The sequence below is a fragment of the Geospiza fortis genome, unplaced genomic scaffold, assembly GCF_000277835.1.
Source record: "Geospiza fortis unplaced genomic scaffold, GeoFor_1.0 scaffold264, whole genome shotgun sequence".
Taxonomy (NCBI): Eukaryota; Metazoa; Chordata; class Aves; order Passeriformes; family Thraupidae; genus Geospiza; species Geospiza fortis.
In genome coordinates, this window is record NW_005054332.1 from 509,771 (window position 1) to 531,896 (window position 22,126).

General features: G+C 37.6%; 1 protein-coding gene across 1 annotated transcript in view; it reads right to left on the minus strand.

The window, feature by feature from the left end:
* Positions 1-22,126, minus strand: part of COL19A1 (collagen type XIX alpha 1 chain) — a 170,211-nt gene that overhangs the window by 17,143 nt on the left and 130,942 nt on the right. The window contains exons 17-34 of the mRNA XM_031057604.1: positions 20,753-20,815; positions 19,970-20,014; positions 19,004-19,039; positions 18,078-18,113; positions 17,916-17,969; positions 15,876-15,929; positions 12,434-12,487; positions 11,106-11,195; positions 10,419-10,463; positions 10,219-10,296; positions 9,317-9,352; positions 9,161-9,214; positions 9,019-9,072; positions 6,688-6,729; positions 5,574-5,627; positions 4,680-4,733; positions 1,548-1,601; positions 562-615 (exon numbers count right to left, since the gene is read on the minus strand). Coding sequence (XP_030913464.1) covers positions 562-615; positions 1,548-1,601; positions 4,680-4,733; positions 5,574-5,627; positions 6,688-6,729; positions 9,019-9,072; positions 9,161-9,214; positions 9,317-9,352; positions 10,219-10,296; positions 10,419-10,463; positions 11,106-11,195; positions 12,434-12,487; positions 15,876-15,929; positions 17,916-17,969; positions 18,078-18,113; positions 19,004-19,039; positions 19,970-20,014; positions 20,753-20,815 — 957 coding nt within the window. The remainder of the gene's footprint in view (positions 1-561; positions 616-1,547; positions 1,602-4,679; positions 4,734-5,573; positions 5,628-6,687; positions 6,730-9,018; positions 9,073-9,160; positions 9,215-9,316; positions 9,353-10,218; positions 10,297-10,418; positions 10,464-11,105; positions 11,196-12,433; positions 12,488-15,875; positions 15,930-17,915; positions 17,970-18,077; positions 18,114-19,003; positions 19,040-19,969; positions 20,015-20,752; positions 20,816-22,126) is intronic.

A 22,126-nucleotide genomic window follows, 5' to 3' on the forward strand; every position in this document is an offset into this window, starting at 1 on the left:
CCTGATAAAAGAACATATAAAATTTTGAAAAAAGCAGTTCTTTATATATATGTGTGTATATATATATATACATACACATATATACATATATATACACACATATATAAATATATATATACAGATAATATATATATGAGAATGTAAATTAAGTATAAAGGAAGCTCACATAATTTTTCAGAATAACTAACATCCAATAAATTTCAGTGCTTGTACAACTACTTTTGAATATAATATTCATAAAAGAATAAGAAGCACAGCAAGAAGTCACTAGTCATATTCTATGTCAGAGACATATTTTCACTTTCCTAAACCTTGTATATTGTGTTATGCCTAAAGAAAATTCTCTGCAACTTAAATACACCACAAGGACTGCACTTCAAAATATAAGGCCATATGCACAGCCCTGCTTAGGGAAAGTTGTAGTGAAACACAAATAAAAATTTGAAATGTGTGCCACATTCTTGTTACACTCTTGTACTAGTTTAAAAGACCCCCAAAAGACAGTGTAATGGGATTGCAAAACCTTCACAGACCTGTACCAAGATTAAAAAGAAGGAATACCTTTTCTCCTTTTGCTCCAGCTGGACCAGGATGCCCAGGTCTTCCTGGGACTCCCTGTGCAACACAGAATTGTTTATGTAAGTTAGGAAAAAATGACACACAATATTTTTGCAGTGTCACTAAGTTTTTAAAACACGCTTTTTGGAGATAGTTTAAATGTAATTATACTTCTCCTTCAGGTTTAAATATTTCTCTTCTCTTTCATACAACAGCTGTGTCCTCCTGATAAGTCCTTTGAAGGGTAAAACACGTCTTGACTGTTGCATTTTCACCTTGGCAAATTAAATGTGGTGACCCTAACTGGCACATCTTGATCCAGCTGAGAATCACATTTTACTGCTAAATGCCAATTTATGTATTCCACATTAAACTTCTTAAATGGGCTACAATTTTTGAAAGAAGTATTAGTATTGTCATGAAACTGAGGAATGAATAGTGATCATACTAACTAATGTCATTCTCATATGTAGAAAAGAATATTTGAAAACATTTCAAAGAGGACCTCTCCCAGTAATACCAACAATTTTAATGATTATTTCAGATATATTTTCAGATATATATATGTCTTTAAATATTGCCAGCTTTTTCTCATTCTTTGGTTTTGAATTGTGAAACCAAGTAATTACTTTGGTTTTGCACTGAGTTTTTTTTCAGAATGACTAGCTGGAATTATTTTTGGATTTTATTACTAACATGACTCTAATTTGGGTAAAAATACACATTTCACTGCAAGTTTGCACATCATAAATCATGTAAGCTCACAGATTCTCTAGTAATGTCAAAACTTCAAATCTATTTAAGTTCCATAAACTTTGAGTCCAGACAATTATGGTATTTTCAGTAACATCAACAGCAGTATAGCTAACTTCACTAGAGCCAGAATGGGTAAGATTTTATTATTACTCTCCTAAAAGATAAAAGAAAGGACTAGATCTAGGCAGTTACAGCAAGCCCTACAGAAATACACGGGTGATGGACACACTTACGGATGGGCCACTGGGTCCTGATACACCTGGCAGTCCAGGAGCACCTTGGAGACCCTGGAGATTAAAAGAGCACATGTCTAGTTCCTCTCCCACTTATCTGTCAAAAAAGCTTATATTCAGCATGTCCAGCGATATTATACCTGTATTACAGTGCATTTTCTTCTAAAATCTAGGCATTTATTTTTATAATGGCTAAAAAAATAACCACCCCACCAGGTGGGGAAGAGAACCAGGTTATCATTGAACCAGGTTAGAGGCAACTTCTTTCTTGAGTGATAAGCACCACTTGTCCTTCAACCTTTCATATTTTTAGGCTATATTATGTAAATAGTTTTGTCTTTAGTTGTGCAGATAAGAACAGATGTCAAGCTTTTCCTTAGAGATTAATTTTCTATTTTCTTTTATTAAAAGGCCTTTTTTTTCTGGTGAGAAGACATTTAAGCAGGCTTCTCAATATTACCTGATGCTATCTAAATGAAATGGTACTTTCTGCCTCATTTTTGGTTTGGCTTTTTGTTAATTGAACATGACATTTTACATAGCATTTAATGATCTACTTTCCTGCTTGTATTCTATTTGATTGTCTGAAAATCAATGGACTCTGGTATCCACTTACTAAACAGAACAGCTGTGCAACTCACTGCAGTGGATGGAGGTGGGATTTGAGACAAGCCTGTGTGTCACTGAGTGTCTTTCCTCTGCCACACCAGGCTCAGGTGCAATTTTAGACACGTGAAAGTGATGTACTAATGAGAGCTAACACTCTTGGTTCTCCCTATAATCCACAAAGAGAAATGGATTCTTCCAAGCAGTGATTGATTTCATCTGTCCATCCCCTGACAAGAAAATCCCCTCAGAAAAGGCGTATTTCTCATCTGAAATGCAGTGTTTTAGAAGGAATGGCTAAGGAGGCAGCCTAGAAAGCCACAGTGGCCAGGAACCCTGAAATTGGTGCTCTGAGGGGGAGACTGAGGGAAAAAATTCGGAGAGAAATAAATCAGCAAAAATGTAGACATGGAGAGACATTGATTTTTCTTTCTTGCTCCTACACACAGAGGACATTGATCCACCTCTGCAGCTTTTCAGGGTGGCAAGGTAATTGCTAATGTGCTCTCTGCTCCTTTTGAACTCCTTTACTCTGATGGTACATTTACATGAAAAATTAATATTAAACCAAAGGAACATCTTCTGTAATTCTTACTACTGATATTAAAAAAAAACTCCCCTGAAAAAACGAAGAGCTTTGAAAATGAAGATAACAAGTTCAACAAAGATTAAAGGGCGATTGGAAAGCATATGGAAGTTAATGAGCATATTTCAAAGGGCGTCAGGTAGGCTTCTCTGTCTTTCTTCCCATTTCTTCCCATTCCAAAGAAATGATCAAAATAAAAATATTGAAATTTGTAAAAAGAAGTTACTTTTAAAATCTTTTCATACATGTTTCTGAAAAAAAGATTCACTTCCACCCTCACCATGTCATATCCAAAAGCTACTGTGAAACATTGAAATATCAGAGCTCACCAGCTCTTAGAAGGTGAAGAAACATATGAATAATGAACTTATTAACACAGCATTAATGAAAAATATACAATGAATTTGCTGTAGACTCCTTTAAAAAAATCTGCCAGACATAAAGTCGTTGTTACCTTATTAACTTCTTAATTCCCTGCAAAATTTTATTTATGTCTCATGTGTTTAATAGTGTTTGAATTGTCAAAATTGTTTTGCTAATGCCTCATTCCTCCTAGGGCTGACTGCTAGAGGTATCCTATATGACACACAAAGTATGTGTTACTCTCCCATTTATTTTTTAAGTAGAATTCTGAATCAAATTTGTTTTTGGCTGCCCCATCCTTTTAGGGAATATGTTCTGAATTCCATCTCAGGAGGCACATGAGGTGTGAGGTCTATATATCATCATCTAAAATCAAATATATATGTAATAAATATGTAAAATATATATGTAATGAGCTCTATATAGATCATATAAAATCAAAGGAAAAAATAAGCATGATACTTTAGACTGACAACATGCTAAATTCTGGGGCAAAACAGTAGCAGGAGCTGCATCTTTTTTTTCCACATACAACTATGTACTTTTGTAAGTCAAGAATACTGATAAACACCTTTTTTTGGGAAATATTCCCTTATTCTACTACTTTTTAAAAATTCTAAAGATATCATGGCCTTAAGGCCAAAGAAATGTGAAATGCTTATAAAGAATTACTAACTCCTCAATCAATACACTCTAAATTCCTTTTGTATTTTCCAGGCGCTGTGTCTTGTAACCAGCACTCCTAAATTAAAATAGACATGTTTAATCCCAGTTAAGTAGTTTGGAGTTTCAAAGTGCTCACCACATACTTTTTAATGGGCTACTTATTTTAACTCCTCAGTTGGCTAAGGCCACTAAGAAATTAATTTATTTATCCAGATTCATTTCCTTAAGAGCTTCTGCCGTGGTGACTTTTTTTTTTCTTTCGCACTGATAGTGTTCTTGAAATGTTAACTGCAAATATTTCAATTGAAAATGAAAGCTATAGCAGCTATTTTGGATTTGGCACCACAAGTCATTTGGCTTTTTTTTGCTTCTCCATAAAGACATAAAAATAACTCTAAGAATGTAATATAAGATGCAAAATATTGTAAATACTTTAAATTCAGCCTATTCGAATATTTTTCAGTTTCCACTTAATAGTAGTTGCTGCTGTTACTGTTCACATCAGATTATTTGCTTAATGGGAAGTTTTCAAAAGCGAATTCTAAAAGGGAACTAACCAAATGAAAGCAAATATGTTAGAGACATGAAGTATTTTCTGAAAATATTTGGCATTAGCCTATTTATTGCTGTATCTTATATCCTTAAAGATTAGCTTGCAAATGTATGTGCAGCTTTAAAATATACAAATGAGCAAAACTTCACTGATGAAAATCAAATCAATGTTATTTAACGGAATAATAATAATATTCAATCCTATTGAAAAATCAGAATCAAGGGCTATTTATAGAACTACATTACTATCTCAGCCGTTGTAAAGAACTAAACAACATTCTGTGCATTTCATTGTCAGTCTGGGTCTTTACTCAGGTTCAGATAAGAATGCTACCACTGTAGAAATGAAGTAATTTTACCTCATCGCCCTTTTCCCCCACAAGCCCAGGAAATCCACGTTCACCTTTGCTTCCCTATAAAAACATAACATTCAAACAAATATTTTCTATTAGAGAACAATGAATTTCATGCTCTGTAGGGCATTTTATATACATTCAATAAATGCTAGCATGATGCCCTTACAGCCATAGTGCCTAAAACATAAAGCAAAGGATCAAAACCATCTGAAAACTTTCAAATAAACCTCCCCACATGATGAAAGGAAATGAGTGGTTTGTTCCTAGGAGGCAAAATACTCAAAAGACCTTAAGATGCAGACATTAACACCAAAGAGCTTGAGTGCTTGCTGAAATGGAGAAAGTTCACTTCCATGGAATTAGTCTCGATGACAGGAGATATTTTTATGTCAGACCATGTGGCTTTTTATCTGATTCCAGAGAAGCAGGATTTTGATTGATGCCAGTGACACTACAAGCCCAGGGAAATGGCTGGGCTGCTCCCAAGGGAGCAGGGTGCAAGGGCCCAGGGTGGTCCAGCTGTGTTGCACAGAGGGAGACAGGGGAAGTTTGCCTCTTCACTGCAGGATTCTCGTGTGACTGACTCACCCAAAATGAGTCCAGAGATAGCAAAGCACTGCTGGGCCAGCAGATCTGAGCCAGCTTTAATGGAGGCATGACACAGAAAAGCTATCTGGGCCTGGGACTCAACTCAGGCTATTTTGCTCACTCCACCTAGACAAATGCAAACTGACACATGAAGAGGTCTGAAACATAAAAATCATTTGAACTTTTAGGCTGCCCAATGCCGCAGGGATACGGGTGAGACAAAAAAGTCAAGTCTTACAAGGGTAAGAATCTGTCCTTTTGCTTTTAACAAGGACCAAAGCAATGAAAAGTACACTCTTCAAAACTTACTTTTGGTCCTTCTCTGCCAGGAATGCCTGGAGGACCTCTTGTGCCAGGATCACCCTGTGGAGCAGACAGAAGATGAAGTGACAAATAAATATTTTTATGACATAGATCTGATCCATGCAGTCTGATCTATGCACACTGTTTCCTTCTTGTCCTTTTGACCAGGCCTTCATTTTTAACCAAAGCTTCTCTTTAGTCCTTGCTCTCTTCTAAACCATGTACTTGCTCAGAGAGACTTCCTTGTTTTCCTCCCAATCTCTCACACTACTCAAATCATGCTAACACATTTTAGCTTTACTTTGGATAACCCCAGACACATTTGTGTTTATGTTTGAGCATCTTCCTTTCAAGGATTAGTTAGAGATGAAGGCTACTTGTTACTCTCTCCAGCTTCAAATCTGTAGTTATTTAAAAGTAAATGACCCCTGCATTGCTGAGAGAAGCATTTGCCAGCTAAATTGCAGTCATAGAGAAGTGCTAACTGCAAAACACTGAGAAATGAAGAATGAGGCTTAAAAAAGCAGCAAGAGAGAGAGCTCTGACAAGAAGAGCATGTACAGCAGAAAACCAGTACAATTACAAACAAAAAGAAAGACCTAAAATAAATCACATTAGGAAATGAGAAAGTCAATAAACCCTAAGTACATGTATTAATAAAGGACAGTAGAAATGATGTGTGCTTTTCATATTGAAATACTCCTGAGCACAGTTTTCATTTCGGAATATTGCAGAACACTCCAAATTTCATTATTTTTCAAAATAATATCTTAGAAATTCTAGACTATTTCCCCCATTTGGTATATTACTGAAATTAATGCAACAAAGTAAAGTGAAGAACAAGGTATATTTGTTGCAATTCATACTGTGGGCTGGACATGCTGAATGGGCCCTTGCTGGCTACTACCTCCCTTGCTGTTCAAACACTATTTTGCAAAATTTCTATAAAATACAGTTCTTGAGCATTTTTAAAAAGAAAACAAAACATTTTAAAAAATCACAACACTATTTTAGGCTAGCCCTGTAAGTCAGAACTGAACCTACAGAAGCTCTCAAGTTCACATTTGTTTAAAAAACATGTTTACAGCAAAAAAAGACATTTAATCTCTGAAAAATTTACCTTCAGTATAGCACCCATGTCTCCCACAAGTGGAAGTGCAACCTGAAATTTAAAAAGGCATCTGCAGTTAATGTTTTACAAAGCACTACTGAATCTGATGTGTTTTCATTGCTTCTAGACTTCGTATCATTACACATAGAGCTGATTATATATATATGGGTTCAATCTACTTTTTAATGAAAAGTAAAAAGAAAAAACAGGTTTTCAGATATGGTTAAATATGACAGTCTACCCAACTTACTGATTGTAATTCTTAACTATAAATGCAATGAAATGTCTCAAACCATGACAACAGCCTAACTCCTGAACATACACTAATATTGCTTCTGTAGCACATCAGCAACAGCTCAATGTTACTGGAATGTCTTGTACTCTCACCCGATTATCTTCAATTGTTTTCCTCCTCCTTTCTCCTAGGCTTTGACTCTACTGTCATCTGTAGTACAAATTCTGGAGATGCCAAAGCTAGCTTCAGTAAGTTAGCTCAGATACTGGAAACAATCCAGCTACAGCAACAGAAGCAACATTTGGAATATTTTTCCTGCCTTTAAGCATTAATAATTAGTGTGTAACTCCTTGGTGCCACTGCTAAATTGCTACCAATACTAAAGCTGAGCCATTTAAAGATCAGTCAGTGGATCTATAGTGTACTGAAACAGATCCCAGATTTCCAAGACCTGCAATTAAATTTATATTTAAAGAGTCCCTGTTAAAAACTCATTGCCATGGTTGTCATCAGCTTCATTCACAGACTCTCCAATTACTAATTCTCATTTTTTCTGACAATTCCTAAATCTAAAATCATATCAATACTGGGCATACTATAAAATTAGACACATTCAAAACAAGCTAACTTTTTTTGTTTAGCCTGTTTCAAGTCTTTCCATCTTGAAGAAGAAAAATAAAATAGAAGCAGTTTCTTTAGCATATTCCAAAGACTGTCAGCTAAAAGCAATGAATGCCAAAGATCAGCCCAAGAGATGCACTGCTGAATATAATTAACCAGAAATATAATCAGCACACCATCTCTAGGGTGGCATAACCACAATTAAAAGCATGCCAAGTTGTTCTTCAGGGTGAGACAACACCACCTAGCACAAGTTGAGGACATAGCTATGTAAGGTGTGAGTCCATCCTCTGCACAGAGGTAAACTGTACACAGACAGGATCAGCTGCTCTTAAAAACCTGTGACAAGAGTTGAAAACAAAAACCTACATGGCCTGACTTTTCACCCTTCTCCTTAGGACATTTTTCAGGTGGGCAGGCTATTACCATATCATCTCTGGGTCTTCCTACTGGACTAGAAGTGTAATTTCCCCAGACTCTCCTCTTTTCTAATGTTCTTATTTTAGCTGCTCTATCAATGTCTGGCACAGAAGCCCAAACCCTGAGTCTGGAAGGGTCCTACCCCAGCTGCAAAGGGCACACATGTATGAGACCAAGCCAGCTGCATTTGTGCCACACAGCTCTCCTGCTCTGGGTGTAAGGCAAGTCCAGCCTGGCTGCAAACACACTCTCCAGAGCCCTAAATCTGTGTGTTGATCTCTGAATAAGTGTATGAATTATGCTGGGATTTTGAGTGTTAAAATGGTCTTAATTCTCCAGATTCACTCCTGCTTGCTAGATCTTCCTGGAAAAAATGTTTTTTCCAAAGAGAAGAGTATTTCAAGAGAGCAAAAGGCAATAATTATCCTGTTTATGAGTTTTACCATTGAGACCTCTCCGTTTAATAGCAGCATCAAATATTTTACTTACATTTAGTTTACAAAGTGCTGTGCATTCCAGACTTATTCTACTTATGGATTTTGGGTTTCATTATTAAGCACTTTATCCTCATCTGTCTTGAGTTAAATCTTGTTGACTTCTTGCAGCCTCTGAATTTTGATTACATCTTCAAAAAACAAGCAATCTTTCCCACTCCACTTTCAGAGTTTTATCTACTTACCCAAATCAAATTAAATACCTGACAAGAACTGAGAATAGGAGAGACCTCTCTTTCCAAGATTGAGAATAATCTGCTAAGTGACACTCAGATTCATGATTTTTGATAAACATTAACTACATGGTAATTAATTCTAAGCTTAAAGAAACATCACGATGACAGTCTTGGTTTTATTGAGGCCAAGTACATAACGTGGCTGTTTTCTGTCTTTCCCAAGTAAGTATTTCTACTTTATCTTCATATCACTGGTTCTTCTAGGCTTGCTATGCTATCTCATCTCATCTCATCTCATCTCATCTCATCTCATCTCATCTCATCTCATCTCATCTCATATAAATTTAAAATATTTGCACCAAAGCAAATGCAAAAGCTTTCCCTGTATACGTACAGGATCACCCGGAGGGCCTGGCAGTCCTGGTTTTCCATCTCTTCCTGGAGCGCCCTAGAAACAAATGGAAAACTTGAGGGCCTTAAATCCTCGATGAGGTACACATTACTTTTTCTTGTATATATATAAAACTGTCACTTACATTAATACCAGGGGTACCTGGAGCTCCTGGTAATCCTGGAGGTCCCCTAGGGCCCTGAGAGCATGAAAGGTCATTTCAGATATAAGAATAACTTTCCTGCAAAATTCTTAAACTAAATTAATGCTTTTTGTATTTAGGAAAAAACTTATGCCCTACCTGCACACCTGCTGATCCAGTTGGACCTATAGGACCCTGTAAGAAAACTCCAGATAATCAGTAGTTACTCTTTTTGGGATAAGGGAGATGAACGTCACTTAAAAATGCTGAATGTGGGATATTTGTGCAGTTTTCACTTTGAGAAAGGCTTACTTTAAGGTTTGGCTTTAAATCCACATGTAATTTTGCCAAAGTTAGAGACCTCAAGACTTTGCAAATGCTCATTTTTTAGGGCAAGCATTTCCAAAAATTAATGATCTGTGGTGAAACTTGGCATTTAGCAAGAAGATTCATTAAAAAAGCTAATGAGCAGTTGAATAGAAACAGATAATTTACATATAAATGGGTAATTTTTAAAATTCAGATTAGAAAATATTGTAACTGAAAACATTATCTTTAAGTATTATTATTTTAGATTAAGACATTCAGGGTGAATGCCTAGTCACCTTTCACAAATATTTTCCCTTTATACCAGAGCACTGTCCATGAACTGAATTGTATCAGGTGATACACATTGGTTGACTGAAGAGAGATTGCCTCAGTCACTGGGGTCCTGCAATAACATGTGCCACCTACCAGGTACACCATCAACATCAGCAATTTTTTTACTGCAAACTCTGAAGACACTGCAGGTGGCTTTATTTAAAGAAAGAAACCTGGGAAACAAGCTGAAAACTGAAACAGTTATTGCTGCACAAATGATTTACTATGAATGCCTTAGATGTTTGTGTCAACTTGCTGCATGTTTGAACTTAAACTGCACAGCAACCCTTGAAGCAAACTGGGATTTGGGAGTCAGGCCAGAAGGGAGTTCATGGCTTTTTATTGTGCTCTGTTTGCCTGTTGCAGTTGCTCAGTGATGAACAGCAAGAAGCCCAAATTCTGGGTGCTGGTTTACTTACTGGTGATCCCTGAATGCCTATTCCAGGGGGCCCCATCTCCCCAGGTGCTCCCTGTACACCAGGTAGTCCTCTTTCTCCCTGTGAAAGGTACAAGGCTTTCCATCAAAACAGCTCTGAAAATGCAAACTATCATATTATCTTCTAAAATAAAATAAAATTTTAAAATATTTTTAGAAACAGAAATAATGTATTTGGCATACCTTTGGACCCCTTGGACCTGGGTTTCCAGGAACACCAGTGGGACCCTAAAAGAAACCCAAAACAAAACAAAACAGGAAAAAACCAAGACAAAAAAACCAAATTATGTTTTGAAATCCAAGAGACTAGATGAATTTAATGGTCAAAATTTGCCAGCCCTTAAAAATAAACTATGACGAGTTTACGTATTTTCCTTGTTAGTGCCAGTGTCACTAGGATCATATGTGATACTTACACTATCTTTAGACTACACTAATAGACTAATAGACTTACATTATTTCTATATTTTAGTGCACTTATAATACCACTGTAAAATATATTTTGATTTTAAAATGGCAATAAAAAACATACTTGCTTTGTGGATTTTAACTGGAAGTGATTAAGTTCAGATTAGTTACTAGGAAGAAATTCTTTACCATGAGGGTAGAAGCACTGCAACAGGTTGCTGAGAGAAGTTGTGGATGCCTCATCCCTGGAAGTGTTCAAGGCCAGGTTGGATGGGGCTTTGAACAACCTACTCTAGTGAGAGATGTCCCCTGCCCATGGAAGGGGGCTGGAACTGGATGAACTTTAGAGTATTTTCCAACACAAACTATTCTGTGATTTCATTCATTGCACAGTGAGAATTCTTTCCCAGTTGCCTCTGCAGAAAATAAAGTCAGGAGAGACTTTTCAGATTATGGACTTACTGGTGTTCCAGGCAGACTTGGTCCAGGAGGCCCCATATCACCTTTTGGACCTGGATGTCCAGGTGGTCCCATAATTCCACCAGGGTCACCCTACAATATAAATTTTAATCACTAACTGAAATCTGAGGATTTTTCCCTATGAAAAATCTCTAAATATTACCAAGTTTATCATAGAAAGTGCCAGTACTTTGAAAATATATAGAGAAGAAAAAATACCCTCATATTTTCCTTCAAAAAGTTACCGAATTGGAGACATGGGTCATATAACCATCAATAATAACCAGCATTCTCTTGGTTTTCCATGCTTGCAATGCATCTGATCTACTTTTTTTGTTCCCCAGGCTCCTAATATGGAGGTTGTCATTAAACTCTGCCAACTAATTCATAACAGCAGCTGAAACAACAGCTGTCTCTCCCCAGCTATCAACCACTAGTGCTAAACCTGGGGTCTTCAGTGTATTCCTCTTTACAACTCTGCCCTTATTTCAATACAAGCAGTGTCTCTTGTTCCACATGGCTAAACTCTGCTACTTATGCAGTAAAATTGAGCCTTTTGTTATGCTGGCCTCTTGTCTCTTGCAGGCTCCTGCAACATCCTCTGTGATTTTTTCTGAACCCACCACTTCCCATTTTGCAAGATGAGTACATTTTTGTTCTTGTTCCAGTTCTTTGCCTTTCTTTCAGCTCACTTCTTCAGACTGGAGTTTATTGGTTTCCCTTGTACCCCACAGTGTATAAATACCACAACATATCCCATGTCTCAGAGCACACCTGTATATCCTCTTTTTTTCTCCTTCTTTACATTTAGTATATACACACATAATTTTTAGTTCTTGCTGATGGAGCTGAATTCTAACTAAGGGATTTCTACACAGCAAAATACAATGTCCTAAGGAGATCCAGCCTTAGCTTACGTCTGAGCCAATGTAGCTGCCCTAGAGCTCTGCCAAGATGAATATGTCTGACTGTGAAGTGGGATTTTACACATTAGTCTGGGTAGGACACTACCCTGAAAAGGCTGTTCTGTAGTCAGGACCTGAAGTGACATTTCTGCACAGCCCAGATCTAAGGGCACAGTCCAATCTCTTTGAAATATTACTTAAATTATTCATCTAAAAAGAAACTGAGTTGCCAAACTGGCTTGAACCATCTCCAAATGCAGAGATGTTTCTTCTCCAAGACACAGGGGGTTGCTGCTGGTACATTTTAAAATCACTTCACACAGCAGCCACACAGATGTGCTATGGAAGAATGGAAGGTTTCTCTTGAAATGAAAATTTAAAATGCTTGAACATATCAAGCTTAATGAAAAAAAACTTTAAGCATACCTTGTCTCCTTTAATTCCTGGGTTTCCTGGTACCCCAGGATCTCCTGGTAAGCCCTGGAATCAATAAAAATATAACTGTACATTTTTATAGCTATTCCCTTAATGGTTATATAAAAACACAGATGAAAATCAGTTTTACACTGGAATATTTACTGTGCATTAGTATTGACCCCAAATGTTAAAGACTATAAGTTAATGAATGCCTGCATAATTAAATATATAAATAATTTTTCTTTAAGTTAAAATGTAATAATCATGATTATTTTCTGGACCCTACTGGGGAGAATTGCAGAGACCAAAAGGTTAATTTCTTCTATTTCATAGTAATTCCAAGTCTTGAAAATCAACTGTCTTTTCAAGGAAAGAAGTAGCACATAAAAACTTGAATTTTAAGTAAGTGTCTCATCTCTTTTGCCCATGGAGGGCTGCATGATTTCCTGTACTAGTTAATTATTCAAACTGGTATCTTAAAAGCCTCAATTAATTTCTACTCCTTCACATTAGTTAATCCAACAATTCCTTTTAAATGTTTTAGATATGTAATGGACAGTCAAACATTTTCAGTAAATAAAATATGTTCCAGCCTTTCTTTTGTCTAAATCTTCTCATCTTTCACATTTTGATTTTAACTTCAGTATTTTCCCTTTTCCTTTTCATGAAGGATTTTTATAAATGCAGAGAAATGAAGATAAATGAAAAAGATTAAAACCTAAATAGAAACTATTAAATAACAAGTAAGGCTTAATTGGGTTCTTTCACAATACTGCAACAAATACAGAATTTTTTTTCCATGACCCTTCAGTGTTATTCAACCAATTATTTAGTCAAGCATTTTGTTAAGAATACCAGTAATTTTCACAGTAAAGGATAAAATTGCCCAAACTAAACAGTAAAATCTTAGTATGAAACTTAAGCTGGACTGAAAAATGAACTCTCTAAGAAAAAGACAAGGAAACACATAATGTTTTAATTTTTCTTCTCAGTGTAAAACACAGTTTTGTGCACACTGACATATGACAGATGACAACATTTTCATGCCAGTAGTGAATGTTCAGCAGCTGTGTTTGCTTTCTCTGCTGCATTCTGTACTTAATACAGACAGACAGCTACTTGTTTCACCCAGGCATCCAAACTAGAAGCATAAGAAAGAAAGTACCCTAATGAAGAATATTCTGCTTATACCAACACAAAATCATTATGGAAATGAAAATTTATGCTTACTGATCATGGCCTACCCTATCCACTTTTGATATTTGTATAAAATACATACAGCCTCTCCTCTCTCTTCTTTTCTAAGGATTTCCCAAATTTTTTTTTAGTTGGGCCAAGCTCAAGTGGTTTCTTAGGAAAGAAAGAAGTAATCCTTATCTGCTAAATGACTCTTTGACAATGTAATTTAATGTAAAACAATTTTTAAAACTTTCACAATTTTTATCATACTGCATAAAATGAATTACTATACTTTTTAATCTATAATGCTTCATCTTTAGAAGATAAAATAACAAAGAGCTTATAGCTAAGGACAATGTCTCTATAATACATATAAATTTATGTTTTTACATACTAGAATTGTGTACACAGATAGGAGTCTTCAGGATCATCTATATTTAGGACTTACATATATTATAATTAGTATTTATCTGTTTATAATGTTCTTTTGATCAAAGACCCATCAGAACACTACTTTCAAAAGTAGCAACCGTGAACTCAAGTGGCATGATGGCAGCACAAGCAAGAGAGAAATGAGTATTTTGTTATCTTTCACAGTAGGATTGGTGATTTATACATAAAAAGAAGCACAGCAGATAAGGCTTACAAACTTTTGAATAGATGATAAGTAAATCAGACACAACTGAAAAAACATATGCCTCAAGTGAGTAGGAAAATGAGATATAATAAGATTGTCAATAAGTAACACAGTATAAAATGACTACATGCACATTTAAATACTGGTGGTTTTTTCCCCTGTCAAGGGCTGAAGATGCTGTATTCTACTGGTCTCCTTGCTTATATCCCTACGACTTTTAATAGGTCACCAAATAAAGTCTGCCAGTTCTGTACCACTCAGAAGGGTATTTTAATCTTAATAAAGTATATGGCTTAAAAGTCTGTTCAAAATATGAATCTTCTTCCATAATATAGTCTCAGGGCATGTGTGGAAAGTTCTAAGGCAAAATACAGCAACACCATCTTCTATATGCTTCTGCTGGTAGAAAAAAGATAAAAACCAAAACCACACACACAGAGTAATGATTGAAATCCCAGTCTTTTTTAAGTGAGTGGCTGAACTACTAGGCTAAAGTTAAACTTTTTATTGTCTGTATTTCTTGATCCACTTCTCAGATCTAACCACTCTTACCTTCAAAATGCTGTTTAAAACTATTTTATGTTTTATGGAAGAAGGGAGGTATAAAAACCAAGAAGAGGGAGCAGGAGCCACTTGCTAGGTTATGTGACACCACCAGTGTTGTGGACAGAAAAACGGGGAGTTAGGCAGAAAATAGTTGTCTGCACACTTAAAAAGGGATAATTTAATAATTAATAATAATAATTTGGAAGGGAGACGGGCAGCCACTGCCCCAGGAGAGGCTTCTGCTATATGTGGGTATCAAATCAAATGCCCAGGGCAGTTTCAGGTTTAGTATAATGGTGATTAATAGTTTAAGATGTTTCTTAGAGAATCCAGCCAGACTGGATTGACATTTTACCCTTGCTCTCCCCAGAGGCACAAGGGTTACAAGTGTGCTGATCTTGGGGTTGGTGCCTACCAGTTCGAGAAATCTCAGCCAGCCAGGAGACCCATCAGGCTGCTGCCCAGTGGCATAATTGTTACAGGGACACTAAAACCCCCGTGAAGGAGACCCCCATCACCCTGCCCCATCAGCTGGCAGACCTGAATGTGGAGCACCCAAAGGCACAATGACTACAGGAACATTCCAGCTCTGCTGAGAGGTACCACTGCTTGAAACTCCCAACCTTCCAGTGTCACACCCACAAGCACACTTCATCTCTGGGAACCTTGCCCAGTAACATCTGTGCCTGGTACAGCTGCACAACACAAAACAAGAGAACTTGCTGCTTAACCATCCCAGCCAAGCAACGATCTCCCAGCTGGAATGGGAAGCCAGGACCCAATGAACATAATGCTAACAGGGGAACAAGGGAGAGAAAATCAGGAAGGGTAAAAGCTCTCATTTCAGTGACCCCAGTATCCAGATCCACTCCAGGCTGTCAAACAGTGTCAGAAGCGTGATATAGATGGTTTACTGAAACTCAAGATAATGGCCTGTTGAGGGAGGCATCCCATCCTACTGTGCTTCAACCCCTGATAGCTACAGTACCACCCACAGAAGGAGCAGCTATGGTGACTTCTGTGGCACTGCTTCACTGGCTAACTGTGCATGCACCACAGCTACAGCTGGAGAAATGGCACTATACATACAGCTTCTCCTGGCAGTCCCCTGGGTCCAACAGGTCCTGGAGGGCCTTGCAGTCCCTGTGAAATGATATAATATACACCTGAGGTAAAAGTCAATCAACTACTGTAATATGGTGTAAGGCATTCTTATACGTAAGTATATTAAAACATCAGGCATTAAGAATTATCTTCCACATGGAGTAAGAAGTACAGAGTTTGCTCATTCTCCCTTACTCTAACATTTAGTTCAGTAAGTCTTGTGGACAGATATGTACAAAATCCAAAGTATATATATAGAGCAAATACAAGTCAATGCAAAGGAAATACCTAAAGGGGAAGACATAAAAAAAGAATAGATCAAAATTTCAAGAATCATTTTTACAACAACAGTTTTGAGGTTTCTATAGCCACATCCATTCTCACTGGGTCTTCTTTTCATGATCTAAAAATTAAGATACTATCCAGCATGAATACTGTTGGGTGGCAGTTAGATTTAATAGTTTCTAATTCTATCTGTGTTTGGTACAATTCAAGGCATCATGAGAGATTCTCAAGAACGTTTGTGCTTCAATTACTTTCTTCACAGAATCACACAATTTTAGAATGGGTGAAGTTGGAAGCAACCACAGTGGGTTGTCTGGCTCAACCTTCCTGCTCAAGCAGGGTCATTCTGCACATTGCAGAATGCACGCTGCAGTTTCTTCTGATGAGGGAGACTCCACAACCTCCCTGGGTAATTTGTTCCATTGTTCAGTCACCCACACAGTAGAGAAGTTCTTCCTCATGTTCAGGGGGAGCTTCCTGTGCATCAGTTTCTGCCCATTGCCTCTTGTTCTATTGCTTGGCACCACTGGTAAGAGCCTGGAAAACTCAACACCTCTGTTTAGATACTTATAGACAGTGATGAGGGCTGCTTCCAGTTGGCTTTTCTCAAGGTTGAGCAGGCCCAGCTTCCTTAGCCTTTCCTTGTAAGAGAGATGCTCCAATCCCTTAATCATCTTTGCTCTCCACTGGACCTGCTCCAGGAGCTCCATGTCTCTCTTGCACTGAGGAGCCCAGAACTGGACACAGCACACCAGATGTGCCTCACCAGGGCTGAGTAGAGGGGCAAGATCATCCGCCTCACCTTGCTGACCATGCTTTTCCTAATGCACCCCAGGACACCATTGGCCTTCTTGGCCACAAGGACACTGCTGGCTCATGGTGTTGTCCACCAGGTTCTGCAGGTCCTTCTCCAAAGAGCTGCTTTCCAGCAAGTTGTCCCCTATGGTTATTCCTCCCCACGTGCAGGACCCTGCACTTTCCTCTCTTGAGTTTCAGACAGATGGGCAGTTCTCTGCCCATCTCTCAAACCTGTCATGGTCCCTCTGAAGGGCTGCACAGCCCTCTGGGGTATTGGTCGCTCCTCCCAGATTTTGTGTTGTAGGGAACTTGCTGAGGATGCCTCTGTTCCTTCATCCAAGTCCTTGATGAACCAACTAAACAAGACTGAGCCCAGTACTGAACCCTGGTAGACACCACCAGTGACAGGCCTCCAGCTACACCCTGTGCCATGATTATGAGCCTCTGGTATCTGCTCTTCAGCCAGTTCTGAATCCACCTCGCTGTCCACTCATCCAGTCCACACTTCCCGAAGTTTTCCTGTGAGGACAGACTCAAAGCCGGGCCATGCCTGCTGTAACATTACCTGCTGCCTCACAGGACTAAACAAAGGAGCTGCTCAAGTACTGGCTGTGGTTGCTCCTTGCCTCATCAAGGCATAAAGAGAATACACCCAGCTACCAGAGGATTTCTAATTGCAAAATGGGTGCTCATATTCTCAAGTGACAAAATAACAGCTGTGTGTTGCTTGAATATTCCTTTCTGTGTGACACTGAGAGCAACAAGGACTTCATGTAAGATGTAAATTTTATGTAAAATAGCGAAGACCCAAGCACAAACTTTTGATATAAACGATTTGCATTCTTTGCCCATTAATACTAGCTAAAGAGTTGATAGCTTCAGAGTCCTCTTATATAACAGCATAGAATGCAATTGTTATTGAATTAAGTAACTTTCACTTACCTTTGATCCTGGATTTCCAATAAGACCAGGTGGTCCAGGATCTCCCATTTCACCCTAATGATTTTGTTTGAGAAAACAAAAAAACCCAAGTTTACTGCTATGTCTCCCAGTATCAGCTATGTATACTGACAATGTATACAGTATGTATAAGTCCAAAAATACCTTATTTCCTTTTGATCCCTCCATTCCAGTCTCTCCCTGAAAATAGTAAATGCAACTATAAGAAGTTAGAAATTTAAGTAGGATCAAATAAGAGCTTAATTTGCTACCTTAAAATATTGTAATGCAGTTTGCAAACTTAAATGTTCAGAAATATTAAATAATTTCTGATGCCTTTTAAGAACTCTGAAAGACATAGCAACCTAATTTTTTGCAAGTTTTCCCAACATTTTAAAGGAAAAATGTTTGAAAACACTACATTTCCTTAGCAGCATTTCCAGTGTATTCTTCACCACTACATCTCTTCTGGTAACCAGTATTCACCTCCAAACCCACATATTATTACAGTAGGACTTATTCTGATTATTATAATACGTTAACAACAAATATCTCAGTAACCTCGAGTTTTATATTTACAAGCACAATTAGTTTTTGTCAAATATCGTAAGAGAGGACAATAATTAATTACAAATATGTAACATAGGTAAAGAGAGTCTTACAGAATGAGTGTTCTGAAAATTTGCCTCAAAATAAGAAAAAAGTTATGCACACATAAAATGGCTGAATGCAAACAGCCTGATGTTAAATGGCACACTAGTGGCACCAAAACAGTACAGTTCAGGCCTCATAAAACTTTCAGGAAAAGCTGAAAGAAAGATCTTCAGGGAATAAAAAAAACATGTGCTCTAAACTCAGTTCATGGACAGTAGCAGCAACAGAAATGCTGAAAATCAGGGCATCTCTGTTTTTTTTTTTTATAACCTGGGAGATCTTGATGCACATATAAGAAGGAGACAATACATATGCTATTCCACATAATCCCTGCATCTAATGAATCTCTACAAAGAAAAGAATTACAGAATGAAAATGGTATGACAGTAATCTCAACTGTGCATTATTCACAGCAGTTCAAAACATGCTACACTTACTGGGTCTCCTTTGTCCCCTTTTTCAGAAGGCTCTCCCTAAGGAAAAGTAGAAAAGAGGTTAACTTAAAATGATAAATAGCACATATGTCTAGTTTTATTGAAGAGTCCTGGAAAATGTGGCTATTTCACAACTGTCTAAAATACAAATATATGTATTAGAAAAGTTTACTTGAGAGATGATGTTGATTTAATGCCAAGACCATGACATTCATGATCCCTTCAAGCAGGAGCACAAGGAAGGGTCAAGAATATGAACTAAAGAGAGTAATCATGCATCCAAATCTGAAAAATTCCCAAACACAGGTGCTTTATAACACATAGAATCATAAATCTGTTGTATCAATGGAGTAAAAATACTGTTTCTGCCAGCATGAAAACTATATAGGCATATATAGGTATGACCAAAGAAATCAAGAAGCCTCACAGCTGAATGGGAAAACACCTATTAATCAGTAGAACTCTGTACAGCACACGTTCCTAGAAAAGCAAAATACAGTTCTGTTCCCAAGTAACACCTCCTGAATCATAAAATTTATGCTTAAACTAAAATATACTAAATTAGAATGTTAATGTGTAAATTTTAATAATTTAAAGCTTCTTGTTTTTTCATATAGATATTGAAGATCATAACTTGGAGAAGTATGACTGTCACCTAATTAATGAAGCAGCCTCTGATCATAAACATATACAAAAATAATTTTAAACTGGTATTAAGTATAAGTCTGAATGCTTTAAAAGCTAAAGGCTTTGTGAGCTGGTAGAACAGGGAAATTTACCTGACTATGTAAATACCCTCCAAGAAGGGGCTTGAATAAAGTACTAAGGACATTTAGAGATGGACAACTTTTCCCATACCCAAATATTTTGTCTTGATCTCCTGTATATTTTACAAGATTTCCTTCATAATCAATACATTGCATCAATTTCTAGTAAACACATGAGCACAGAAGTAAGGAATTAACTCACCTTTTCTCCTTTTGCACCAGTCATTCCCAATTCTCCTTTTTGACCCTTTTAACAAAATTAATTTTATTTAAAATCTTTGTATTCTGGCAAATGTAAATAACCCCCTGGTCTTCTTTAACTGTACTTTTTTCTGTGTGGGTCACAAAATCTTAACGATTATTACAATGGAAATCAAGCTTAAACATCTGCAATAGAAGATCTGCAGGCTTCTCAATAAAATGTTGTCAATTCTGTCACATATCCAGAGCACTTGTCTCTTCTCTTAAAAGTTTGAAAGGCATGCAATTGTTAAAATATCAGTGAGCTGTTTATACAGGACAGATAACCATAAGCAATAAAGTGGATTCAGAATTAGATTTCCATGTAATTTTTAGAGGCTGTCTATGAGTATTTTTGGTATAGAAAGCCTCATCATTACAGAGAAACTGCTTTAAATATTCATTATTTACTATCCAAAATATTTTCTGAATTTCAACTTTTTTAGAGTCTTTCCTGCATAACTGGCAGTTCAGCTCATTTGACGACTCAGATGGCATTATAGAAATCATACATAATTCCTTCAGCATTTCCCCTTTCTATTTATACTAAATGAGAAAGGATCTCATGCTGCCTCTGCAGGATAGCAATGAGCTGGATATTGGTCAACACAGATCAAAGTGCCAGTCATCTCAAAAATCTATTCCTTCAAAGCCCATTGGGATAAATCAAATAAAATGTTGAGGGTGGCAGGGACAGGTTGGGTAGGCACTTTGAAACTCCTCCAAATTCATCCCAAATGCTTACAACATCTCCTTTCTGGCCTTTAAGTCCAGAGGTCCCAAGTACTCCCAGTAGTCTTGCGTCACTCTGTTAAGAAATATCAGCACAAAGATTAGAAAATGCCACCTTTTACTTCCAGTAACAATTTGTTTACCATAACAATTTATTGTAATTAACCAGTTGTAAATTCAGAAGTTCCAATTTACCACTAGAAAGGGAATAATAATAAATGCCTATGCAGTACAAGTAGGTAGTGCGTTGCAGAACACTTCCTTTATCACTGTGAGAGTCTGTCCGAAATCCTGCATTTTTCTGCCTCACGATTGCCAAAAAGACCACCGAAAGACCTGCTGAGCCAGTGCAGGGTGGGGAAGTTGCGTGCCTCGTAGCTACCTAGGTAGTTACTTGTCGACTTCATGGGGCATTCTGCCCCCTGATTCCAAACAATGGATCTGGACTCCCCGCCTCTCGGCCTGGCTGGCTTTGGACTGTGCCTATGGCCCCTTTCCAACAAGGAGACCCCCCCCGGCCTGCCTGTAACCATCGTGACAAATAAACAGAGATGCGGGCTTCTTCATCGACGGATCAAGACAAGAAGACCCTGTATCACCAGACCCCCATGTACCTTCTTCTAAAGACTGGGACTGAATTACCAAAACTTGCCCCCCCCCCAGCTCGGCGTGGGGAGGGAGAGCTGTGCTGTTGGGAGGGGGGAAAATTGCCCAGAACCGAAGCGCGGGCACTGAAGCACAAAAACAATGGTACAATGGTTTCTGTTAGCCATCTGGACTCTGAGTTTATCTGGACTCCGTGTATCTGTACCCCGCTGAACTTCTGATGGCTGGACCGCGAAGATCAAGACCACGGTTTTGGTAGTTATGACCCATATCCCTTCCCTTTCCTCCCTTTCTTTCCTTGCCTTTTCCTCTTCTCTCCAGTTCCCCCTTTTCACCAACACCATTCTGCTGTGATTTTCAATAAAACTGTATCTGATTTGTTGCCGTAAATCCTCTGTGCCTTTCTGGTTATTTTGCACCCAAAAATCAACCCCGTCATCTGCACCCCCCCTGGGTCGGATCGGGACAATCACCCATTCACACTCCTGCCACACTAGCAGAAAATGAACAAAAGCATAAAAGGCAAATGTCTATGTTGACGATTGCTATGCAAATCTATGATTTTTTTAAAATTTCAACACAAATAACATTTTTATATTCATTGTTACAATGCATTTCTCAAGTATGTTAGAAAAGAAGAAAACCCCCAACTTCTATGAAAAAGAACCACAAGCTTTTTACTTTTGAGCACCACGAAATGTAAAAAAACATAGAACTAATTTAAGTCTACTACAGTAGTAAGACAAAGGACAGGGAACGGGCTCCTCACATTGCTTCTCAA